This window comes from Neofelis nebulosa, chromosome 4 (genome assembly GCF_028018385.1).
Source record: "Neofelis nebulosa isolate mNeoNeb1 chromosome 4, mNeoNeb1.pri, whole genome shotgun sequence".
NCBI classification, from domain to species: domain Eukaryota; kingdom Metazoa; phylum Chordata; class Mammalia; order Carnivora; family Felidae; genus Neofelis; species Neofelis nebulosa.
The window spans coordinates 15,238,597-15,264,649 of record NC_080785.1 but is presented as its reverse complement, the minus strand read 5'-3'; the positions used below and the strand labels follow the sequence as shown (position 1 = coordinate 15,264,649).

Here is a 26,053-nt window from a genome sequence, read left to right as displayed (position 1 = left end):
TTTGGTAGTAAAATATGCATTTATTTTTGTCCTTACAGAAAACAAAAACAAAAACAAAATCAGAGTTGATTTTTTTCCCCAGTCTGTACAAGTTGAGTTTTCTGTCACTTACTGGTTCCTGTCACCCTCTAGGGAGAGGGCTAATGCATGAGGCAGTGGTTTTGGCAGGATTATTATTGAAGACATCATTCTCATCCAAAAGTCAATGTTTTGGCCAGGACCAGCTTTTCTTGACTGCAGATTTTGGTTCCATCAGGAAATGCTAAACATAGCTGTCTCCATGCCGTCAGGGCGGTACCCGGGGCACTCCCCCTTGTGGTGCAGGAGGCCGGGTGGTCTCTCACTCAGAAACTTCTAAAGAGAAAGGGAGACCGTGGAGAGGCTCGGCTTCCACCCACTGGTGCAGGACTGGGTATGCTGTCCACCGGATACACCGTCAACTTCCGTATTCCCAGCACCCGGCATGGAACCCAGCACGTAGTTGGTACTCGATAATTGTTGAATGAATTTGTTAAAGAGGGAATTTTTTGATTCTTGTCGACTTGATTTTCATGTATCATGGGAAAAGGAGTGTCTGTGAAATGGCCAGCAGTTCCTGGCTGGTGAGTCAGCGTTGTCTCTTAGATCCCTCATTTGGCACAGTTGTGAGCAGGGGGGCCTGACCGCCCGTGTGGCACCTGAAGAAGATTTAACCCAGGAGCAGACACTGTCCCTGGACTCAGAAACAATACCACGGAGTTGATCTGACATGTCTTGGTGATTTGCAGAATGTTTCTAGTATTAGCTACATATAAACGTTCATCACCCTAATACTGGTGAGTGGCGTAAATGGCCACAGCAAAATCAAGCACTTCTGGGCATCCTTGGGGTCAGGGTACCAAAAAAGGGCCCCAATAGGCCTCAGATCCCCCCAAAGACCCTTTGAACCCCAAATGCAGGCCCACTCTGTTTCTGAAAAGGAGTTAAGTCCCCAGCCTTGAGCCAAGGCTCAAGGCCCCAGAGAGCCAAGCCCTCTGCCCCCCTCTCCTGAAGGTCTCCCCAGCCTCTGCTCCTGACCAAGGCACATGACAGCTCTGTTTCGCCCAGTTCCTGGTCTGTGGCCTTGAGGATTGCTATCCCAGGCCAATTGCCTCGCAACCAAAATCTCAGCCACGTCACCAATTATGTGCACCCAGTAATCTTCCCCAGTAGCTATGAGGCAAAAATTCTAACATAGATGCTCTGAATACAACTTAAAGGTGATGTTTAAGGAAAATGCACAGGTACTCAAACATTCAGAAGGATAGAAAACAAAAAGAGTCTTACTTCTGCCCTCCATATCCAGTTCCGCTATGTGGAGATCAACACCCATGAACTGTTTCTTGGGTATTCTTGCAAAAATCTTCATAGAAGCACACACACACACATCTTAGTAGACACACATGAGTTCACACCATACACACCCTTCTGCATATTGCTTTCTTCTAACTTTTTTTAAAAGCTTATTTATTTTGTGTGAGAGAGAGAGAGAGAAAGAGCATGAGTGTGCAAGCAGGGGAGGGGCAGAGAGAGAGAGGAAGAGAGAGAATCCCAAGCAGGCTCCACACTGTCAGCTCAGAGCCCAACTGGGGGTTCCATCCCACAAACCATGAGATTATGACCTGAGCTGAAATCAACAGCTGGACGCTTGACTGAGCCATCCAGGTGCCCCTGCTTTCTTCTAGCTTGATTTATCTTGGAGATTGTTCCAAATCAGTATATGCTGATTTACCTTGTTCTTTTTAAACAGCTGCATATTATTCCAAATATATGGCATATATTTGTTGTCTTTTCTTGCCAGCAGCCTTTCCTCTTTCTTCCGGGAATAGTAACCTGCATTTGCTTTGGGGAATCATTTCTTCCTCACGGTCAATCCTGCGATGGGTGGTGGTGAGAGGGGGGGGATGACCCTGACCCCATCTCCGGGCTTGGACATATGTCCTGGACCCTACTGCAAGGATTGATTCAGCGATGGACATGTGACTCTGGCAATACCACTTGTCACATGTCACATCGGGGCAATGCCAGTCATGGCCAGGACTTTATTCAAACCGTTAAGGAAAGAGAAGTCAGTAAGGGACAGGGAAAGGACTGTGACTTGGGCAGTAGATGACTTTGTGACCCTTCCCGTGCACTGGGAAGCAAACAGCCTACAAGCCCCTGAAATCCTAAGGGAATTGTGTTATCAGAGACACTGGCGTGTGACTCACGAAGGCTGGTGTTGGCTAACCCACACGGACATCTCCAGCCCTGCCGCGCCAATGACAAGCAGGCTGTGCCTTGATCCCAGGTGCAGAAATGGTAATGTGGGGATTTACAAGCTACTGCCATGCCCACCCTTATCGTCACTGTCACATTCTTTAACTCTTATGGACTCTCTCCCTTCCTGAGGACAATCTTTGGAGCAGCTTAGGGAACCCCCTGGCTGTGCAAAATTATTTGCTCCTTCAAAGATTCCTTCCCTACGATCATCTTTTGAAGTGCATGTGCCGGGGAACTAACCAAGCTCATGCTCATTTCCTGGGCCACAGTATCATTGACAGCGTGTCTCACACCTGGCTCTGGGGCTGGAAAATCTCTTGGCCAAAGACGTTTGATGATCCCCTCTATGTCCACTCCGAACGTTCTATTTGTGTGCTCTAGTTGGGTGTGCAAACATGGGCTGCATATTCGGGCTAGGCTGAGGATGGAAAAGATTCCGGGTTGTCACCTGGCCTGAGAAGGGGCTGATAGAAGAAGATGAATCACACACATCACTGGGAACCTGTTGGTAAAAAAGGGCAGGACGAAGGAGTGGTCCTTTCCTCCTGGGAAGACTTGTTCCAGCAAGATGAGCCATGGTCCAGAGAGAAACACGACCCAGGGGAGGCTCTGCCCCAGCAGAGAAGCATTTCTTTAACAGAAAGATGCCTGGCCCCACCCCCATCCCTCTCGCTTTCCTGAACCCAAGGAAGAAGGACCTTGCAGACCCTTGGCTGCAATCGGAGTTGTGAATCATACAGCAACACTCACATGCACTTGGCAATGAGAATTTGATTGTTGACAGCCAAGAATAGACTCTGTGAAGGGGATTCTGCCAAAATGCAACCACGAAATAAAATATGTTCTGCTACCAATACTTAGTTTTTCTTCTTTTTGGGTGGTTTTACCATGTTTCACTTTATTCACTTGTGTAAAGTGAAATGATTGTAAGTGACGTGTTCCTAGCCTTCTTTCTGCCGAGAGGGAAGACCTCCCTGGTGTCTCATGGTAACGTGCATTCTGATTGCAGATCTTAGGTGATTTCGTTGACTTCTGGGTGTAGTGTGGTGGGAAGGCAATCTGATTTCTCAAGTCCAATCCAAAAGAATAAGCCGAGAAACCTACAAACTTATATGTAGGGTAAGCCCTCATCCCCATGGAAATACAGGAGGAAATGAGAGTGAGGGACCATTAATGAGAGGAAACAGATGCGGGACTGGGATTGGAGAGGGAGGCTCAGAGCTAGAGCCTCAGGTGACCCTGGGGCAGCCAGGTAGGGGGTACAGGCTGAGTAAAGGCCATGGAGGAAGGCCCGGCCTGGGAGTCAGAGAACCCACCAAGCCCGCGCTCGCAGGGTGCAGCCTTCGGAAATGCTGTTGACTTGCGATTTGCAACCGAAGCCGAGGATGTTGTCAGCGCACATATGTAAGAGTCCCCAGCGCTTCGTGGAGGTTCACCAATGTGACCTGAATCTGAAATGTTCCTCCACTTGTCCCCTCAGACCGTGGTCCTCCCGTCTCTCTCTCCAGTGTCAAGAGTCTGGGCCGAGTGGCGGCCTCACCCCTCTGCCCTGACTCCACGACAGCCCAGAGGAAAGCCCCTCATCTTCCTGGAATCTCACCGCGTCATCCCTGTAAACTTTATTCCCATTTTACAGAGGACAGGCGGGAGGCTGGGAGGTGCATGCCCCGGATTAGAGGACAGGTCTCCCGGCTCCAGGATCCGCGCTCCTCTCTCTGCAGCATCTGGCATCCTGCCAAGGGAGCGGGTGGCCGGCGGGGCCCGGGGCTGTGGGGCTGTCCCTGCTCCTCGGCGCCTCCTCCCTCCCCGTCCCCTCCCCGTCCCCACCCCCACCCCCCCAGGCGCCACCCCGCCAGCCCCGCTACCGCCTGCCTCCACCCGCTCCTCCCCGTGCCCCGGCTGTGCGCGGAGGCTGCGGCTCGGCCAGGGCAGGCACGGCGCGCACGGCTGGCGGCGGCGGCGGCGATCGGGCACGGGGGTCCGGCGCGGGGAGCCGGGCTCAGCCCCGGCCTGCGCGAACCGCGGCCCTCGTCCACCCGAGGCCGGCCTGGGGGGCCCGCAAGGCGCGCGGAGCGCCGAGTGCGCGTCGGGCTGGGCCCCGCACCCCGGCGCAGGAGCGCGGGCGCGGCGCGGCGGAGCGCCGGGCATGGAGCCGGCCCGGGAGCCCCCCGCGCGGACCCGGCCGCCGCCGCCCCCCGCCGCCCGCCCCGCGCCCGCCCCCGCAGCGCCCAGGCCGCGCTCGCCGGCGGAGGCGGAGGGCCGCGGACCCGAGGGGCTGCTGCGGCGATCGGGGTCGGGCTATGAGGGCAGCACCAGCTGGAAGGCGGCTTTGGAGGGTAAGCGCCGAGCGGCCCTCCGTCCCCCGGCCCGGGACCCGGGACCCGGGAGGCGGGTCAGAGTCACCTTGGCCGAGCTCCCGGAGGGAGGGCGGGAGCGCCGGGAGGATTGATTTCAGGGCAGTCAGATGCCACATGGCGGAGTTGGGGAGGACCGTAGCTAAGGACCACTACAGTTACAGCCTTGACCCTACCTAGGCAGCTGACCCACTCTTTGACCTTGGGAGCGGGTTTCATGCTCTGAGCCCCAATCTCCTCCAGAATGAAGGGGGACGGTTCCTGACCGGGCCTCACCTGATGTGCACGTTGAGAGGGTGGCTTCGATCTGTAGTGGTGGAAATGTTTTGGGCAAAGCGACAAAAGCTGGAGACGCCGGAGAAGGTGCCCCTGCGCCGTGGGAAGGGGAGGGGGCGCTGGCGGTGACGGGGCCACATAGGGAGGAGAGAGGTGGAGAATATGCCTCAGGCTCTTCCTGGCAAGGTCATGCGTGCCACCTTCCTCTTCCAGTCAGATGGGCCCAGGGAGTGACCCTGGTCAGCCAAGGGGGCAGTAGCCAAGTGGAAAATAGAATTCAAGTTCATGAGCTCATTGGGGAAACTTTGTGGCCCCAGGGGGTGTGTGGTGTGGGAGATGCTAGACTTGTCAAGGGAGAGGGCTGGCCCTCTGGACTTCTGGATATTCCCGATGCCCCCAGTCCAAAGGCTGAGAATCTGGGCAGCATTAACTAGGGAAGCCCAGAGCCTGGGTCACCTAACCCTTGGGGGCAGAGTATTAGAAAAGGAAGACTTACGGGGCACCTGGGTGGCTCTTGTCAGGGACTCAGATCATGATCTCACAGTTGGTGGGTTCGAGCCCAGCATCAAGCTCTGCAGTGACAGCACGGAGCCTGCTTGGGATTCTCTCTCTCTCTCTCTCTCTCTCTCTCTCTCTCAAAAATTAATAAATAAGCATAAAAATGAAAAGAAAAGAAAAGAAAAGAAAAGAAAAGAAAAGAAAAGAAAAGGAAGCCTTCTTGGAGTGGAGAGAAGGCAGGGTGCCCCAGGCTCAAGGAATGACATGTTCAGGGGCCAGGTGGCCAGAACCAGCTTGTCCCCGTGGCAAACTGAACTCCAGAGTAACAGAATGGAGGGGAAGGGATGGGAAGAGAGGGATCTGGAGTGTCCAGACTGTGAATGGTCACCCAGGCATTGGACTTTGTTCTGAAGAAACTGTTGAGAGTTAAGCATAGAATGAGACAGTGGATTTGCCCTTGGAAAAGTGGTGGTGATCAAGAGGGGTCAGGCCAAGACCAGGTCAGTGAGGAAGGTGGGGTGGTGGTCGGGGGCGAGACCTGGCCAGCGCTTGCCAGGGCAGGTACCTTGCCGAGAAGGTGTGGGGGGAGGGGAGGGCTGTGATATCAGCTCTTGGCCCAGAGGCCGGTGGGCTGGGGGTCTGGGCTGCCTGTGTGGGGGAGGGGCTGTGCAAACTCTGGAGGGAGGGACGGTCAGATGCCTGGGTGGTGATTTGGGACAAAGAAAGCAAAGAAGTTGGGTCACAGAATAGAAGAGCCATTGCAGGCGGGGAAGAGTAGAGTTGAAAAAAGGCGGGCAAACCGCTTTCTCTGTCGGGCATTGTCAGATTTGCCTGTGATCCCCGCATCCCTCCCGCCCAAGTTATGTTTGGAAGTTGCTCACTCCTTTTGCCTGTGAGTCTTCATTCATTCATTCATAGGCATTCCTGCAGGGTCTGCCCTAGCCTAAGTCCAGCCCCCTGATGGTCAGGGCCGCTTCAGGGGTGGCGTGGCCGCATTCAATGCCTCTGGCTTGCTGGTTCCTATTTTACCCCCGGCCCTGACTTTGACCATCCTGCTTTCTGCTCCCAACCGGGGCTGGGCTGACCATCTGCGGTTAGGCTGAATAAGGCCCAGGCCCGGTTGCTCTCTTGGGACACGGACTCTTCTACCCGCGAAGAAGCTCGCTGATCTGTACTTAGTGTCTCTTGCAGTCCAGCCTTGTCTTGCCGGTCCTTGCCTGGCTCTGCGTCTCATCTCATGCCACCTCTGGTTCTCCTCCTGGTCCCCCCAGAAGCAGCCCCACCCTTGATGTCCTTAGTCCTTGGAGGCCCAGCATCTGTGGCCTATGGACTTTTTCTGCAGGAATTGTAGTATCTGGGGTCCGAGTCCAGGGCCCCCCAGTGCTCTGAGAGTCTGCTGGGTGCTCCCTTGGCACCCCCATCTCCTGTCAGAAGAGGGGAACTCAGGGACCAGGCCTGGTCTCTCCAGGGTGTTGCTGTGTGGGCAGAAATCACAGGACGGGGGCTGAGGCAGCTTGGTGAGGTACAAAGAACTCAAAGTCAGGTAAACCCAAGCCAGATCCTTCCCCCACCATGGGCTGGCCGTTTTCAAACTTGTTTGACTCAGTTTCCTTTTCTAGTAAGCTAGATAACTCTTTCTGCCTCTCAGGGCCACACAAAGGCGCAGGGGTGTGGGCTGTGCAGGTGACTCCTGTCACCAGCTCTCTGGACTTGGCATCCTTCGCCCGTGACGGGGGAGTGCAATTGCCTGCCTTGAGTCTGCTCCCTGCCCCCACTGAAGTCCATGGAATGAGCCGTCAGCTGACACAGAGAAAACACCTGTGATGGGATGAGGGGTCTGCCCGTCCAGTACCTGTCTTGAGACAAGTGAGAGACTTTTTGACTTGACCAAGCTGAACGGTCGGGGCGGGGCCGTGATCCTTTGGTACCAAGTGCCAGGCATTTCTCAAGCACCTACTGTGTGCCCCACCCCGGGCCAGAGGCTTTCATGACACTGTCCCATTTAATACCCCCCACACACCCTTCAGGGGCTGGTGAGTATTGTTACCTATTTTGCAGATGAGCAAGCCCACTGGGACAGGCTAAGCTTCTTGCCCAAGAATACAAGTTGTTTGCTGTTTGCTAACGTGTGCTTGCCAGGAGGGCCTCTGACCTGAGAGTTCTCGGGCTTCATGAGGCTAATCGGGAAGAACTGAGTTGTGTTTGTGATGCGTGTAGCTCTCTGGCCCAGACTCTCCAGACAACGCTGCTACCTCGTGCACGGACCTTTTTTTCCTCCTCACAGGTTAAGTGAAATTGAGGACTTCTTAAATTTAAACCAGAATTAGAGCTCACGACTTCTCGACTTTCCTTAGATGAACAATTAGCTTTATAAATAGAAAGCCAGACAGAAGTTCTCCTGAGCAAGCCTTCTCTCCCTGTGGCTAACCTTTCTTTCCATGCCCTGGCTTCAGGGAGCGGCCAGGAAAGGTGACCCAGCGCGCTGCCGAGGCCTGGGTTCTAGAAAGACTGGGGGTGACAGGAGATGGGGATATTTCTGGCCGCGGGGGTGGGATTGGGGAAGAGCGAGTAGCCTGGGGGTACGGGAGGGGACGATTCTGCACATCACAGGCTATCGATTTTTCAGAGCTCACCGATTCTGAATTTTTAATGTTGAAAGTTTCTTGATTAGACATAAACCCACAACTTCCTGGTCAAAACCACACACATGCATTTAGCCAAGCCTTTTAAAATTTTAAAAATTACCAAACTCTGCATTTGATAGTTTTGAACAGTCAAGACTATGCTTGCCAGACTGTGGCCCTGACAACTTAGAGAGAGGTCAGTGGTGAGTCTCTTTTGGGCTGTGGGTGTGAGGGTGATGGGGCATCTTCTGGGTTGGAGCCAGATTTTCAGCGGTTCCTTCTAACATGAGGCTAATTCATATATATTTATAAACACAAATAAACGGCACCCTCAAACTCCATCTGTTGTGGAGTATTGCATAGAAGGAATGATTGAGTTAGACATTTGTTATGGCTTGAATTGTTTTTTTTTTTTTTTACTGTATTTTTTAAAGATTTTTTTCAACGTCTATTTATTTTTGATAGAGAGATGGTGTGAGCAGAGGAGGGGCAGAGAGAGAGCACAAGCAGGGGAGGGGCAGAGAGAGAGGGAGATGCAGAATCCGAAGCAGGCTCTAGGCTCCGAGCTGTCAGCACAGAGCCCAATGCGGGGCTTGAACCCACAAATGTGAGATCATGACCTGAGCTGAAGTTCGACGCTCAACTGACTAAGCCACCCAGGCTGCCCGTTCTGGAGTGGGTGGGTTTCTAATCCAATATGACTGGTGTTCTTATAAGACCACGGTCACAGGAAGACAGAGACACACAGGGAGAAGGTTCATGTGATGAAGAAGGCAGAGCCTGGAATGAAGGGCTGCAAACCCGGGGGTGAGGAAGGTCACCAGCAAACCCTCAGAAGCCAGGCGAAGAGAGCAAGGACTCCCCTAGCTTTCGGAGCAAGTGTGTCCCTGCGGGCACCTTGATCGTGGACTTCTCGTCCGCAGAAGCGGGACAAATAAATTTGCGGAGTTTTTAAATTTTTTTTTTTCCCAACGGTTTTTATTTATTTTTGGGACAGAGAGAGACAGACAGAACATGAACGGGGGAGGGGCAGAGAGAGGGAGACACAGAATCAGAAACAGGCTCCAGGCTCCGAGCCATCAGCCCAAAGCCTGACGCGGGGCTCAAACTCACGGACCGCGAGATCGTGACCTGGCTGAAGTCGGACGCTTAACCGACTGCGCCACCCAGGCGCCCCAAATTTGCGGAGTTTTAAGCCATGTGGTTTGTGGTGTTTTGTCACCCCAACCCTAGGAAACGAATACAGCATTGTTTTGGATTGTCCAGCCCCACAGCCGTCCTCTGTGAGAGCAGTAGTGGGCAAGGAGTCGGGACTCCCTAGAGGGTCTTTTCTGTCCACAGTGCAACGTCCAGAGCAGTTATCCCTGTGAAAGTCCCAAGAGGCTCCCTGGTTCTGTGATATTGGAGATGCACGTGCACATCCCCACCCCCAGAGAGCAGCTGTACATCCATGTGGCCTTTCCTACAAACTCAGCAGAGTTTAAGGCTGACTAAGGACATTGTCACTCAGTGTAGCTAAGTCCCCCCCAGGTTTTTGAGTACTGGCGGGTGCTCTGTACCCTATGTAGGGAATCCAAAGGTGAGTAAAGCACGGGCTTTTCCCTAAAGGAGCCTGTGGGCTCATCATCATCATCATCGTCATCACCATGGTGATCGCTAACATTGAAGTAGAGCTTTCTAAGCCAGACACCTGCTAAGCACTGAATAATGATTTCTCACAAAATTTTAGGAGGCAGATACTACTATGACCTCATTTTAAAGGCGGAGAAAATGAAGTAAAAATAGAAGCTAAGTAACTTTGCCGCGAAGTTACTAAATCATCTAGAAAGCAGCAGAGCTGGGATTTGAACCTACCAAAGTGGTTTAAGATGCTATGCTCTTATCTTCAGTGCACAAAGCGTTATGGTGCCAGCGTGTATCGGCCGAGACGGGCGAGTAGAGAAGGGAGAGGAAGGATACATACAGGGCACTTGCCACAGGCAGTTACCAGGCAGCTCAGGGGGGATCAGCCCTACGACAAGCTGCCGTTGAGGACAACAGAGAAGGTGAAGAGCCCAGTCCCGGAGGGCACACGTGAGTCTCTGCTCTCACCTGCAGCCGCTTGCCCCTAGGCTCCTGGCCACTTGCCAGCAGAGAACTTGCTCATAGGGAGGATTCCAGAATGCCGGCTGCACCCGTAGGTAAAGATGGCAAACTGAATGCACACATTTATCCTCTTTCCTTCCAGAAGCCCACTAACACATTGGTAAAGGGATTTTTAAAAGGCCAGAAGGACAATGAGAGAAGGAGAGAAGACAATAGCAACACAACTGGGAGCTAGGGGTCAATGATGAATGCCAGCTGATTCCACCGGCTGGACAAGCAGAGGAATGGCCTGAGTCACATGCAGGAACCCCAGAGGAGTATGGAGATGGGGACACTGGTCATCACGGCAGCGAGGGAAGATGGAGCTGAAACGGGAGAGCCAGTCGAACATTTTAGAAATGATTTAGTTCCCCAGAGCCTCTTTGCCAGCTGTCCAGCATCTTCCCAGCGCTGGCAGGAGTCTGAGGCTGTCTTAGGGAGGGTCTTGAGACAGCAGTACATTTGGGAGCAAGCAGGTAAGCGGACATTTACATACTGAATACTTAGCATGGTCTCCCGGCCTCTCTGCCTGGGAGGGAAACAGAAGAGACTTCTCTGGGAATTCTGGCCCACCCAAGAGGAAAAACCTGGGGCATTCAGAGAGCCCCACCTGGTCACTCTGTTGGGACCCCACAGTTAATAAGCCTTTTCCCAGCTTCAGAGGCCCCAATGGACTCTTTCCTCCTGCATTAATCAGGAACAAATAACCAAGGAATTCCAGACATCCGAGGAAACTCTGACTTGGAAACTAGAGACCAAAACAAATGAACAGGAAAAAAAAGCAATTTGGAAGAAACCCAGACAATCCAAGGAGAACTAAGCTTTCTGTCCACCTCTCCTCTTTTTCTCCCCCTCCAAAAAACTATTAGCAATATCCTCAAAGAGATCAGAGCAAATATGGCACCATTAAAAACAGGATGCTTTGAGAATGGGTCTTCAGAGAACAGGAGCAGACCATAGCAAAACAAAAAAGCCACCCTGAAAATTAAAAATACTTGCAGAAATGGAAAAGTCAGGAGAGCAGGAAGATAAAGTTGAGAAAAATTTCCTAGGAAATAGAGCAAAAAAGGCAAAAAGATAGTTGATATGGGGGGAAAAAAGAAAAAAAACTCAGAGGACCAATTCAGGTGGTCCAACATCTGAAGAATATGACTTCCAGAAAGAGGACAGAGAAAATGGACAAGAGGAAACCATTGATGATATAATTAAAGAAAATTTCCTGAAACCAAAGGACATGAGCTTCCAGATGGAAAGGGCCCATTGATTGCCTACTTTAGTGGATGCAAATGGACCCAAACTAGGACATGGCATGCATGATGAAATTTTAGAAGACCGAGGGATAAAGAAAAGATCCTAAAAGCTTCCGGCAGGGGGCGGATAGCAATTGATATTATTCTTTTTTTAAGTATATTTATTTATTGAAGTGATCTTGACACCCAATGTAGGGCTCCGGCTCACGAGCCCAAGATCAAGAGGGGCATGCTCTTCCAACTGAGCCAGCCAGCACCCTTGGAAAGCAATTGATATGAAAAGGATCATGGGTGAGAATGGCTCTAGACTCTTCGAGAGCAACACTGGAGCTAGAAGACAGTTAATTAATGCCTTCAACATTCTGCAGGAGAATTCTTTCCAACCTGTAGTACTCAGGCCTCTGACTTCACAGCTCCAGGGGGGAGCATTCACCATAGGACACGGTGCGATGGTTTACCGCTGGTGGTTGTGTGGTGTGGTGGTCCTGCTCTGTCCTTTCTCTATTGGAAGATGTGCTCCACCCAAACAAGGGAGTAAACCAAGAAAAAAGAAGGCGTGGGACAGAAAGTGCTGGAAAGCCAGTACCTGAGGGAGGCAGAGAGATCCTCAGGCTGTTGGTAAAGGGAGATTCCAGGGTGGCAGGGGGGCTTAGAAGGCAAAATTAGATTAGAGAAGCTCAGAAGGGTTTGGGGGGATGCTTCTTCAAGAACATTGTTATGGGTTGGATGTTCATGTCCCCCCCCCCCCACCAAGTGTCGATCAACAGATGAATGGGTAAATAACAACAACCATATATACACATATAACATATATATGTATTTGCACTACGGGATATTACGGAGCCATAAAAAGGAATGACGTTCTGGCACATGCTGCAACGTGGATGGACCTTGAAGTGAAATAAGTCAGACACAAGAAGACAAATATTGTATGATTCCACTTATATGAAATATCTAGACTAGGCAAATTTGTGGAGACAGAAAGTAGATTTCGAGATTATCAGGGGCTGGCAGGGGGAGGTGGGAGCAGGGAATGAATGCTTAATCAGAATGGAGTTTCTGTTTGGGTGACGAGAAAGTTTATTTGTAAAACTAAAAAGACAGTGGGGGTAGTTGCTCAACATCATGGATGTAATTAACGCCATTCATTGTACACTTAGTGGTTAAAATGGCAACTTTTATGTGATGTCTATGTTCTGACAGTAAGAACTTTAATAGGCTGTCTAAAGTCTCAAAGGGTTCTTCCCTTAAAGATAAAATAAAAATTTTCAGTGATAGAAAAAATAATTAAAAGGGGAGAAGGCAGAGGTATTGTGAAGAGGATGTCAGGTATAGACATGGGCAGGATTTCCAGAGGCAGCAGTGGAGGAGGAGAGCTCTGAGGGCAGAGACCCAGCCCCAGGGCTGTGAGGACGGGTTGGGTTGTTTCAAGGAGACCACGTGGCCAAAACCGGGGACCAGGCAGAGAAGCAGCAGGAGGTGAGGACTGGAAAGCCTAACAACCACAGAAGACGGTCAAGTGCAGAGCCTTGGAAGGAGGGCTTTTAAGCCGGGAGAGGGCAGTGTCACAGATTCAGAACTGTGTTCCAGCACACAGGCTCTCAGACTTCAGCATGCATCTGAATCACGCGGAGGGCTTGCTAAAACAGATTGACGGGGCGCCTGGGTGGCTCAGTCAGTCAAGCATCAGCCTCTTGATTGTCAGCTCAGGTCATGATCTCATTGGTTCATGAGTGCGAACCCTGCACTGGGCTCCATGCTGAGCCTGCTTTGGATTCTCTCTCTCCCTCTCCCTCTGCCCCTCCCTCTCTCATGCTCTCTCTCTCTCTCAAAAACAAAAACAAAAAAACACAAAAAACACAGATTGCCGGGCTCAGGCCAGATTTTCTCACTATGAGGACTTGGGGCTGGCGATGGGGATTGGTGGTGGGGTGGGTGGCCGGATATTGAACCGCTTTCTTTTCTTCTCAGACACCACCACACGTCTCCTGCTGGGGGCCATCGCAGTCCTTCTGTTCGCTATCCTGGTGGTGATGAGCATCTTGGGTGAGCATGCATGTCAGAGCATTTATGCAAGTGTATACAGAGACGCCTATATCCATATACACCCCTTGTCAAATTAGGTAAAGTCTAATTAGGTAAAGAAAGGTTCCAGACATACTACGTATTCTGTGGGGAACAAAGCACAGAAAACAGAGTGCTGTTTCCAGATGAGAGTGTAGCCAAAAATAATATAGTCACACATTGACTCCACATGTCCCCTTTACTAAGCCATGCAGGGAAGGAGCGATGTTACTTAGGGACTGTTCCGTAGGTGCTTCAAGAACACAAACCAGCTTGAGGTGAGTTAGGCAGACCCTGCTTCTTGAAGGAGATGGCTGGTGGATGAGGGCCTTTAAAGATCACGTTCATTCATTTAGTGAACATTTATTGAGCCCTGCTGTGTGTCAGTCCCCCTAAATGCTGAGGACAAAAAGAAAGAAGGAAGGGAGGAAGGAAGAAAGGAATAAAAAGGAGGAAACTGCAACTAAGAACAGGTGAGGCTATATGACCAGGAGATCTGGCTGCTTTGAATGGATTCAAGTCTAAGTATGTCGTGGGTTCTGAAGAGTCTGCAAAGTGATTTCAGTGCCTCTGGCTTTAATCTTTGAGAAGCACCCTAAGACCAGAGGTGGGCACCTTAAAATGGGAGAAAAGTCCAATGACAACATCGGCTCCTGCTAAATCCTTACCTTCGGGCATGCGTGATAATCAGGGGATTTGTGAGTGTTTAGAAAAGAATATGGTGACCACTGGTGCCAGCTCAACCTAGAATAATCACTACAAATTAAATTGGTTTCCTGGTACTGGGTGTCCCAGTGCTGGGTTGGGGAGGTCAGAGCCATGCAAAGACATAGCACGTTGTGATTTTACTAAAGCACAACAGAGTCTCTTTGGAGATCCTTGTGGAAAGGCAGTTGAAAGTGGCCTCACCATGGTCAATACTCCCAAGTGATCGCAGTGCACTGAGCAGATAAGCCAGAGTGTCGATTATTTAATTGGTGTCGGTGTGGCTATAGATCCTTAGGGGCTGGAGAACCACAGGCCTGTTCTTGGCTTTGTCCTGGTCTACATTTTAATCAATCGCTCGTACGAACACAAACAAAAATACGCTTATGGAATTTGTAGGTGTTACAAGGATGTTTAGGATGACAGAGGAAGGATGCTTAGAAGACAGATGGAAAAAAAAAATCAAGATTAAAGTGTGTCTTTCAAAACTCAGATGAGCCCATGTGAATGAGATAAAGGTGGAAGAAATGAAAATAAGATATCCATATGGACTTACAAAGTGATTTATACGAGTTCAGGACACAGGGGAGACCTGGCGTGGAAACAGATCATATGAAAACGATCCAAGCGTATGTTCTGCCGGCCTAGGAAAGCGCACGTATGCACATACCCACTGATTCTTTTCATTGAAGCTGTCTGCAGGCAGGAAAGCCCATAGCAACTGGAAGGCAGTATGGCACTGTTGCTGGGGGTGGGGCCGCCTCTGTCTGTCCTGGTGGCAGCCTTTTGGTGACCATGTGGACATACCACAGTGAGCCAGACGGGATGGAGAAGGGTGTGGAGAGCATCTTTCGCAAGGAATTATGGAAACCTGGATGAGCGGAGTCTGGCATCCTTCTTCAAGTAGGCGGCAGAAGACGGGCTGGGCTTGCTCTGGGTCACTCCAGGGGCAGAACCTAGACCTGGAGGTCTAGGTCTTAGGAAGGCAGGTTGGGGCTCAACACTGAAAAAGAACCTGGCAGCAGTTCAGCAGTGAAACAGGTGGAATTGTTAGCTACCGAGGTCACAGCCAATGAGATGGGGTTGATGGTTCCCGCCCCGGCCGGGGAGAGAGCGCATGTGGCCTCTAGGTCTTTCCTAATTCTGCTTCTGGGGTTCCGAGCCTCCAGGAGTTGAGAGAGAGAGAGATGAGATCTTAACCCAGGGGCTAATCTGCTGTCACCTCCCCCGGCGGTTGTGGCCTTGCCAGCCTCCCAGATTCCCCTTACCGTTTATTTAGTCACCAACCTATTACCTGCCAGGCACTGCGAGAGCCGCTCACGTGGGAAGACAGCCACCTGAGTCATCACTGGAGGGCACCCAAGTCAGGCGGGGGGGAGGGGGGGGGAGATTTGGGGATCCTTCAGGCCCAGGCAGGGGCCAGGCGTGCTGGCGGACACTGAGTCCTCTCGGTCTTCCCGGCAGCTTCCAAGGGCTGTATCAAGTGCGAAGCGCCCTGCCCAGAGGACTGGCTGCTCTACGGAAGGAAATGCTACTTCTTTTCTGAGGAGCCGAGAGACTGGAACACGGGCAGGCAGCATTGCCATACTCACGATGCTGTGCTGGCTGTGATTCAGAGCCAGAAGGAGCTGGTGAGCCCTGGGCCAGGGGGGGGAACTTCGGGGAGGGCCGCACTCCTGGGAGGTGGTGTCCCCCATGGCATGTTTCCAGAAGGCACCCAGCCTGGGGTGTGCTGGTGCGCCCCACGGGGCGGGAGCCCGAGTGGCTCCCGTTTCTGGGGCTGTCACGAAGGCCGATGGTTTCAATCCAAGGCCGGTTTGCCGAGCTCAACTCAGTTTTGCCAAGTGTGAGAATTACAAGTTACCAAGGCACTTGTGGACGAAGAACACGCTGGCATCTTCTACGAGTCCACATCAGGGCATGAGCTCTCACTTAACGCCCACAACAGTTTTATCAGTATAAATGTGACAGAAATGCAATTAGTGAGCCTGTGGTCCGTTTTGCATTTTGAGGGTAACAGTGGCGTGGCAATCCAAAATAGCGGATAATCTAAAAATCACTTCTTTTTTATAAATATATATTTTTTAATGTTTATTTTCGAGAGACAGAGAAAAGGAGAGAGGGAGCACAGGCAGGGGAGGGGCAGAGACAGAGAGAGAGAGAGAGAGAGAGAGAGAGAGAGAGAGAGACAGAATCTGAAGCAGCCTCCAGGCTCTGAGCTGTCAGCACAGAGCCTGAAGCAGGGCTCGAACTCACAAACCGCAAAATTATGACCTGAGCTAAAGTTGACACTTAACCAACCGAGCCACCCAGGTGCCCCGAAGAATCTGAGCTCAGAAGATGAACTTTGTTCCAGGCTTCCCGGTTCAGCAGGCACACTCCGGGCCCCAAGGCTAGTGCGGGCCAGTGCTGGGACGGAGGTCAGTGGGAGCGCAGGGCACTCTGTGACCCCAGCTCCTTACTTTCGGGATGCAGTGAGGGACCCCCTTTCAGTGTCTGTACGTCCTGGGAGCCGGCCTTCTCAGCCGAGATTAGTCTTGGCATGTCTGAACAGTCAGGAGACCTCATATGACTCAGGTTTCCCTCTTTCCTTGGTACAGGAGTTTATGTTCAAGTTCACGCGGAGGGAGCCCTGGATTGGCCTGCGCAGAGTGGGGGACGAATTCCACTGGGTCAACGGGGACCCGTTTGACCCGGACACGTGAGCTGAGGCTTCATCTTCTGGCCCCTGAGCTTAGACTGGGGAAGGCCTAGCCCCCTGGACACAACCCCCCAGAGAGAGCCCCCCGGGTCTGGGCCAGCTAGAGCTACTAACCTCCAGGTTCACTGGCGTGTGACAGAGAAAACGATAACGGCTTTACTTCCCTGTCCTCTCCCGTGCAGCCTGCTTTGGCGGCTCTGCTGTAATGTAGCCATCGGGGCTTTCCGCCGCCAGGCTTTTTCCGTCTTGGGGCTCCCCGTCCGTGTAGCGGCCGGTCTGCGTGGCTCAGGGTGGCTCCGAGGAAGGGGAAGACAGGCCCCGGATGTTCCTCTGCATTGGCCAGAACTTAGCCACGTGACCACAGCTGCCGGAGATGGGGCCTCCGTTCCGGGCAGCTGTATGCTGCTTAAACATTGTTATCGTGGAAGAGGGGGGCTCCGAGCCCTGCGCGCTGTGCGCATGGTCTTAGGGAAAACATCTCCTGAGGGTGCTGGGGGCGTGTGCAGTGGTGGTGTCCCTCGTGCGACCCAAGTGGTGTGGATGGGAGTGTGTGATGGGGTGGCAGGTGTGCCGTCTCAGGGACTGATTTGTGGGGTGCCGGTGGCAGTGGTCGTGGGCGGTGGGGGGTGTATGTCTGTGGCAGTGGGGGGGTGATGATAGTGGTCGGGGGCAGTCCAGGCTTGGGGAAACACAGGGGAGTGTGTACAGGGGAATAAGAACCTCAGCTTCTAGTCCAGACCCGAGAGACCAGGTGGGGGCAAGCTGCTCACCTGATGATGGTGATGATGATGCAGGAGGGACCCCAAGGCAGGAGAGGCGGGAGGACTGGCCCCCAGCGCTCCACCATGGCCTTCCCATTCGAAACTGGCTGGGGGCTGCATCAGTCGCTGATAGCCTCTAGGGGGCGAGCAGCTCATCAGCTCCTTCCCTCCGTTCGCAAGGGCTGCCTTGCCCTTCATTCTGCACCCCTCTTTGTCCTCATTGTCTCTTCCTTTTTCTCTCTGTTTCCTGCCTTCACCCCAGGCCTATCCTTAGAGCTGCTGAGAAGTCTTCCATTTTCTGCCCCTTTCTCCCCTCATCTGGAAGCTTCCTGTTCTCAGAAGCTGGGAGAGCCCTGGAGGCCGGGGTTCCCAGTGTGCTGACCACCTGTCAACCAAAGGGCCTTTAGGCCACGTTTCTCTGGCACCGAGGTGGTCCTGCCTGGCACTCTCACTTGAGGTCATTCTGGTGTCCTCTCTTGTGAGACCCTGGCTCCAGCCTTGGCAGGGAACTCAGATCAGGGTGACCAATGAGGTTAAGAAGCAATACTGAAATTCACAGGAATGATTTTAGGTAGAAAGGACCCCCAACCCCCACGTCCACCGATGATGTCAGTGAATTTGTGGGCAACACAGCCTGGGTATCAAACGCTGGGGTTAATCAGGTCCACCCCTGTGAGCTAGTTTAATTCAGCTCATCTCTGCTGGGCTCTTCTTGTGCTGGACATCGTGTGCTGTAGGGGAGCCGAGATGAGGGAGGCATGGAGCCCGCTCTTCAGGAGCTGACTGCCTGGGGGGCTGGCGGGGACAGACACAGTCCCCACGAGCTGTGACAGGCGGTGCCCATGGTGTAGGCAGGTGCTTTGGGGAGCAGGGGGCAGAGGGTGGTCCTGAACTGGATACTGGCTCATGGGACAGAGAGTGAGCTAACTCTGGAAGGACAGGAAAGTGCAGTTGTGTTTAGGAGATGTCTGCGGACATCCCCAGTGTGCCTGGAGCCGTGGTAGACACAGTAGGGAAACAATGAGAGGCTGCACGAGAAAGTTCTTTTGGGGCCCAAAGCACTAGAAGGTGGCTCCGGAGGGAAGGGACAGGTCACAGGGCCTCCGGGGTCATGCAGCGACAGGCTGTGCTTGCCAGGTTCTAATTGCCTGCTCTCTTGTCTTCTGGCCCCAGATTCCCGATCTCGGGCCTGGGAGAGTGCGTCTTCGTGGAGCCCACCAGGCTGGTGTCGACGGAGTGTCTTATGACCCGGCCCTGGGTGTGCAGCAAGATGGCCTACACATGAGGTGGGTCAGGCCAGAGGCAGCTCTCCAGCCAGGCGCCGAGACCTGCCCGCCCCAGGCTGCTCTCCAAGGCGAAGCAGTGAGGAGGGTGGCCTGTGCTCCGGCCCCCATTCAGGTCCCACAGCCCTGGTTCCTGGCTTCCTTGGCCCCAGGCAGGTCCTGTGGTTCAGCCGTCAAATCCCACATGCTCAGTAGCGTAGGCGTTCCCCAAACACACACACACACACATGCACACGCACGCATGCACGCACACATCTGCACACGGTCCCTTCTCAAGTTCAGAGTCCACCCTTAGCCACCCCAACAAATCCCTCCCTGGCCCAGGCCTGGAATACTTCCTCCGACACCGTCACAGAGTGTGCATTACAGTCATTTCTCCAGGGTGCTGGGGAGGCAGGGAGGGAGGCCTTCCCCTTACCGGGCCCCCTCCATCCGCCCTGTTTGCCTCGCCTGGGGCTCTCAGGCAGGCCCCTGCCGCGTCTGTGGTGCTGTGGTGTTGGTCACTGATGGAATAAAGAGATGACTGGCGTCCAGAGAAATCTGCCGCTGTTTGTTCCAGGGTCACGGCTTGGGGGAGGAGCAGAGGAACATGTTTCTGGGTTCCTGTCTGCGGGAAGGCACCACCAAGATGCACTTGATCTGGTGTGGCAGGTGGCAGCGTGTGGGAACCGAGGACGAAAAGCACATTCTGTGGCCTCAGGGCACCCTTTAATTTTGCTAAGCTACCGAGTTATTCTTAGCTGTCGGAGGGGGGTATCCATCTGGCTCCTTCATTACTATTCCACTCAGTATGACAAACTTCTATTCACATCACACCTACCGCGTGCCGGACACCACGCCGGGCATGGGGAGCAACAGCTTTATCCCCCAAGGAGCACGCAGAGAGCAGAGGCAACAGCTTGGGAAGCACCAGAACATTCTGGAACACAGTTGAGGGATGGCTTATCCTGCCTTAGCGGAGGAGGGGGGTGACATGAGCGGGAGGATTAGCCGTGCAGAAAAGATGACGTTCATGTTGGGCGGGTAAGAGTTTGGGAAGGTCCTGAGGCCCCTTCCTGTCCCCCTTGGTCTGCCTGGGGAGGAAGCAGGGGCCTGGCAGTTCCCCTGGGCCTGCAGAGGCTCCAAGGGCGCCCGGCCCCCAGCACACACAGTGGAGCCCGGCCTCTCCGGCCTCCCTGGCGTCCTCTCAGGGCCCCGGGCTGGCTGAGAGGGGTGGCCTGCCAGGGAGTGGCCCATGTGAATGTGGGTCCTGGCCCATTTTCAGAAAATAGCTCGGAGCGAAACCAGGTCCTGCTGTGTTCTGCTCAGCCCTTCTACTGTCCATTTTCAGACAAAGCTGTCAACTTGGTGGTGTTGAACTTTCTGCGTGCTTTCCAGGTATCTAGTAAAATATGGGCATTTTGAGAGTTCACATTTTGTTTTTAGTGGGAAGCCAGTGAGGAACCCAAGCGTACTATTAGGAGGTGATAGGGATTCAGGGCAGTGGTGGCGCCTGGGCGGGGTGGCAGGAAGCCCGGCACCTTCTCAGCCCCGGTGGGGAAACGTGTTGCGGGGCCGAGCACCCAGGCAACGGTCGGCTGCCGCGGGGACTACTTTGGGGGATGGAGGGGGGAGTCTCACTTCCCCCTATTCTCAGTCATGCACAATCTCTTCCCCTCAAAGACGTGAGGCTCAAAAGCCTTGCCGGTGGTACGTCATTTAATTCTCACAGAAATGCCCAAGGCAGGAAAGGAGGAAAGGCTGAAGCAGGTGGCCAGACTGCGTGTGGCAGGATCCCGGGGTCCCGAGGCGTGGTAGCGCCTGGCCGGGGCTTCCGGGCTGTGCTCTCACCTGCAGACAACCAGGCACTGAAGAGGGCTGGGAAGGGAGCACGGCCAAACTTCAGAAACGTAGGCAATCCTTCCAAAGCGTATACCCGGGCGAAGCACCTCGGTCTCCCATGTGGCTGAGCGGACCCGGTTGCCGGGCTGCAGGGCCGGGTGCTGTGCTCTTGGCGGCCACAGGGGGCAGCACCGAGGGCGGACACCCCGCCGGTGCTGGATCCCCCACCCCAACCCCCACCGTCGCTGGAGCAGGGACCACCTTACTTAGCCCCTTGCGAAGGTTTTTCCTTGCCAAGGCGACACCCCCTGGAGTTGAGAGAGTGCTTAGCTTGGAGCCTGGGCTGCTGTGCCGTGAGCGGATTTGAGCCCAAACCCCAGTCCCATCCTCGGTGAGCCCCTGGAGCGGGCAGCGCCCCCGCAGAAGGCTGAGCCTGCACACCGGACCCTCCTCAGATGTCCTCTGCGACGCTGGAGGACGACAGGGAGCCCATTTTAAGCGTGTGGCGTTGTGCTGCCAGGTCATCTGGTGTCTGCTTGGTCGTCCCTGCAAGGCCTGCATTATCATCTGCCATGCTTACAGATGAAGAACAGAGAGGTTAAGGGGCTGGCTCCACATCACACAGCTAGGAGGCGGTGCAGGCAGGATTCGAACCCAGCCCCACTCGACAGGGCCCTGGGCAGGCCACCTATGTGGCAGGCATGTCCCCTGGAGGCAGCAGACAGCTGTGGAAGGCTGAGGATTGTAGACTGGCTGTACGCTCGTACACACTGAGATTCTCGATTCTGCAAGTTGATGTCTCGGAATCAGTTTTGGAGAATTCTTCACCTTTACCTCTTTAAATATTTCTCTTGCCCCACCCTTCTTTTCTCCTTCCAGGACTCCAAGTAAGGCTGTTTGACGTTATCACGTGGGTCTCTAATGCTCTAGTTTGTTGTTGCTGTTGTTTTATTTTTGTTAATTGTTAACAATTGTTAATTGTTTTGTAATTAACAATTGTTAATTGCATTGAATCTGTAAATCAATTTGAAGGGCTGTGCCATTTTAATAATTTGACTATTCTAATCAGCAGTGTAGCTCTCTCAATTTTTAAAAGTTTTTTTGTCAAATCTCAGCAACCTGTTACAAATTTTAAGGGTAGAGTTTTGCACATATTAAAAAAAAAACTTATCCTCAAGTATTTTTATTTTTCATGCTACTATAAGTTTTTTAAAAAAAAATTGTCACATTCCAACGGTTTGTTGCTAGTATACAGAAGCAGAATCGATTCTTGTACATTGACCTTTTATCCTATAATCTGGCCAGGTTGACCTTTTAGCTCCGGTCGACTTTTTTGTAGACTACTTAGAATTTCTGCATGATTATCCACTGTTTTATGAAAGCATAGCATGGGCTGCCACTTTTCCAGATCCTGAAATCAATTTCCTTCTTTCTCTGTCTAGCTGCTAAGCCAATGCCATGTATTCTTGTTAAAAAAAAAATTGTTTTTTAGATGTTTATTCATTTTGGGAGAGGGAGACACACACACAGGGTGGGAGCGGGGGAAGGTCTGAGAGAGAGGGAGACACAGAATCCGAAGCAGGCTCCAGGCTCCGAGCTGTCAGCACAGAGCCCGACACGGGGCTTGAACTCAGACTGTGAGATCACTACCTGAGCCGAAGTTGGACGCTTAACCGACTGAGCCACCTGGGTGCCCCATGTATTGTTGTTTAGATGTTTTAGGAGTACCTCACTTCCAGGAACCAATGTCTGAATTAGATGGGATAGGTTAATTGCTATAATAAAAACAACCCTAATTTCAGAGTCTTAAATATAAGAGAAACACTTATTTCTTGCTCTTTTGTGATTTTGTCCGGTGTGGTTGTATTAGGAGGCCACCCAGTCATTCAGCACCCTGGGCTTCCTCCACCTGGTGGCCCCACCGTTCCCCAGGCCCTCAGAGTCCTTCACTGGATCTTCCATATCTAGCCAGAAATTGAGGGAAGAGAGTGTGGATAAACGTGTGACAGTTTTTTAAGGGTCCAGCTTTGGTCATATATATCTGAAAAGCGTGCTAGGAGATACAATCTAGCTGTGTGCTCAGTAAGAAGAAACAGCTTTGGGGAATATCGAGCCAGTCTTGTCACATGTAGTATTATCCCCATTTTGCAGGTAAGAAAACTGAGGCTCAAGAGATTAAGCGATTTCCCAGCTTTCACAGTCATGAACAACAGTGGCTGGAGGTGGCTGTCCCCACACCCTTGCTCCGAATCACTATGCTGTCAATACTGCCTTCTCTCCTACTGCCCTACTGCCTCCCTCCCTGGCCGCCGCTATCCTTTTTCTTTTTTTCGTTTTTAAATGTTCTTTATTTAAAAAAAATTTTTTTTCTCAAGTTTTTCTTTAAATTCCAGTTAGTTAAGGGGCGCGTGCGTAGCTCAGTCGGTTGGGCGTCCGACTTCGGCTCGGGTCATGATCTCACAGTCCGCGAGTTCGAGCCCCTCGTCGGGCTCTGTGCTGACAGCTCAGAGCCTGGAGCCTGCTTCGGATTCTGTGTCTCCCTCTCTCTCTCTGCCCCTCCCCTGCTCATGCTCTGTCTCTCTCTGTCTCAAAAATAAATAAAAACATTAAAAAAGAAATAAATTCGTTAGCTAACATACCATGTGGTGTTAGTGTCAGGCGTAGATTTTGGTGATTCGTCACTTTCACACAATGCCTGGTGCTTGAGGCCTGTGCTATCTTAAGACCTGTGATTTTTTTTTTCCCCCCAGCAGGGGCTGCCTCTGAACATCCACTTTCTCTTACCGGCTCTGGCCTTTTATCTATCAGTGGGTACTTGGTTCTCTCACAAGCAGCCTGGTCCACAGGCTTAGTCTGCAACTGCTAAGGCCCCTGAGAGCCACCGCAATAAACAGAAGGCATTTATACAGCACATGAAAAGACATAAAAGTACACGCCAAGTGGCTTCTCCGCAAGAGTACCTATACTCCAGCGTTGTTTCCGAAGCACTTCAAAGGGCAAGTGTCGCAGTAGAAAGGACTGTATGCCTCCTGCAGATGGGCATGGGTAAAACAACAGGAAAAACGGGAATTAGATGGGCACCCCTACAGACTGTCTAGCTCCTAGCCCTGTTTCTTCCCTGAGGAGTGAGGATTGGGGGTGTCGCTGAGCCGGGGGTTTCTTCCATCTTCAAGCAGTGCCAGACGGTGTAACGGAATTAGATCTTCTGAGGGAGATCTCCTGGACGAAACAGATCTCCTAAGAAGAGCTTTGGGTGGCCCAAGTGGGACACAGTGTGCAAGGTGGGGGAGGGGGCCCAAGCGGCCTGCTTCAAAGCTTCGTACTGGCAGACAGGAGGGACGAAACAGGTAAGTTCAGAGATCACGAGGTCATGAGGACACCGTCCCATCAGTGTTATGTTTACAGTCTGTTCTTAGTGTATTCTCTGCTTGTATACGTATTTGATATTTGCTTAGGCTTAGCTATCCTAGGGCATAGTTACAAAACATGTAAGTCAGACTCACCCAAAATGGACACCTTGGTTTGGAACAGGCTCCGGGGCGTGTCCTCCATGGGCTGTGATCCCTGGTGGTGCATTTAGAATTCAAAAATATGATATATCCTGGAAGAGTTCTGAAGTTCTGTCAGAATCTTTTGCATCGGTTTTTATGTAACTTGAAGTTTGGCTGAGTTGTATTTAACCAAGTTCACGTGTTGGCAGCATTTAGGTTCCGTTGGTATTATCTGAATTCTGGGAGACCCAGAATTCAAAGGAAAAGGTGGGTTGATAGGGCAAGAGAAATGGGCTGAGTAGTTTGCTGATTTAGCCAAATCAGCTGTGCCTGGCATTGTACTAGATGCCGTAGCAACAGAGGTGAAAGACAAAGTCTGGCGGTTCCTTACCTGCAAGGGTCTCGTGGTTTTTGCGGAGAAGGGAAATCAGGAAATGTTGACGGTGTGGCATAATGAGAACCAGGCACAGGGGTTGGGGACCAGGACGCCGGGGGGGGGGGGGGGGGGGGGGGCGGTGTCACGGACCTCGTCAGGAGCGCGAGGGCAGGCTTCCGGAAGAGGACGCAGGCAGCTTCTCGCGGGGCACCGCGCGAGAAAAGCTGGAAGGTCCAAAGCAGGGACGCTTGGCAAGAAAGAGCCTGCGCAGTGAGAAAGCCTGGAGGTTGAGGCCGATGGGTCTGTGGGAGGCGGTGGGGGTTGAGGGGCTCTGTGGCCCGGGTGTCTCTGGGTTACTCTGCAGACTAAGGGTTCCGTAGTCAAGGGCATGGGCACCGTGGGAGGCTTCCAATTACCCACAGCGGGGGTGCTGATGAGCACCGAAGGCGGGCGGAGGTCCACAGGCTTGGGGGGTTCTTCTCCAGTAGGAGCAGTGAAGCGGCTGGTGGGATCACAGCAGGCGCGCGTGGCAGAAGCAAAGGTGGCAGGAAGCGGAGGGTACAGGTGGGAAGGTGGGTGCAGTTTTGATTGGCTGGGAAGCCTGTGAAGCCTCGAGGAACTGATAATGGGGGGTGGGGGAGGGGGCCAGGAGCCTGGCGGTCCCAAGGCCTGAGAACGCTGGCGACGGAGGGCAGGACGAGAGCGCGGGTGAGGAAGCTGGATCCCTGTGTGTGGCTGGTGGGAATGTAGAGTGGTGTAGTCACCGCGGATAAGTCTGGCGGTTTCTCAAAAAGTTCGGCGTTTCCATTTAATCCAGCAATCCCACTCCGAAGATCCAAAAGAACCGAAAGCAGGGATTCATTTTTACACACCGATGTCCACGGCAGCATCATTCACAAAACCCCAAAGGTGGAAACAGCTGACTTACCCATCCACAGATGAATGGATTATCCAAATGGGGTATATACATAACAGTGCGATGTTATTCCGTCTTTAAAAGGAAGGAAATTCTGATATGTGCCTTGAAAACACGGTTAAGTGAAATAGGCCAGGGCAAATAGATAAAGGGCAAATACTGTATGATTCCACTTACACAAGGTACCCGGAGACAGAAAACAGAAGGGTAGGTGCCAAGGGCTAAGGGCAGGGGGAATGGGGTTTTACTGTTTAATAGGTACAGAGCTTCTGTTTGGCTTGATGAAAGTTCTAGAAATAGCTAGTGGTGATGACTGCCCAACAGATGAGGTTGAAATGGACTCAAGGCCCTCCCTCTAAAGCCATCCCCAGGCATCCTGGCAAACCGTAGGTGCAGTGGTGGGTTATGAACGCGTTCAGGGGTATGAAGTAGTTTCTGAAGGGCTAAATAACTTCCAAAAGATGTTGCTTGTGACAGTAACCTCTTTAGTCTTGTAGTTCTAGAATAAATAAGCAAGGCAGGCCAAGTG

General features: G+C 52.4%; 1 protein-coding gene and 1 long non-coding RNA gene across 2 annotated transcripts; one reads left to right on the top strand and one right to left on the bottom strand.

Moving 5' to 3' along the window:
- LOC131508909 (uncharacterized) lies at positions 1 to 10,266 on the bottom strand. The gene is made up of 2 exons (XR_009260211.1): positions 10,124 to 10,266; positions 1 to 677 (listed from the first exon to the last, which is right to left on the bottom strand). It is a non-coding gene; the product is annotated as an uncharacterized LOC131508909 (long non-coding RNA).
- On the top strand, positions 4,130 to 19,459 carry CLEC2L (C-type lectin domain family 2 member L). Its single transcript, XM_058724113.1, has 5 exons — positions 4,130 to 4,616; positions 13,378 to 13,452; positions 15,640 to 15,806; positions 16,776 to 16,876; positions 18,811 to 19,459. The coding sequence occupies exons 1-5, from the start codon at positions 4,427 to 4,429 to the stop codon at positions 18,920 to 18,922; spliced, it is 645 nt and encodes a 214-aa protein (XP_058580096.1). The 5' UTR covers positions 4,130 to 4,426; the 3' UTR covers positions 18,923 to 19,459.
- The last annotated feature ends 6,594 nt before the right edge of the window (positions 19,460 to 26,053 follow it).

Bases quoted from the DNA above. Each gene is read 5' to 3' on its own strand.
- CLEC2L (XM_058724113.1), top strand. From the start codon at position 4,427: ATGGAGCCGGCCCGGGAGCCCCCCGCGCGGACCCGGCCGCCGCCGCCC. The intron at 15,807-16,775 runs GTGAGCCCTGGG...TCCTTGGTACAG, and splicing joins TTCAGAGCCAGAAGGAGCTG to GAGTTTATGTTCAAGTTCAC. The intron at 16,877-18,810 runs GTGAGCTGAGGC...TTCTGGCCCCAG, and splicing joins GACCCGTTTGACCCGGACAC to ATTCCCGATCTCGGGCCTGG.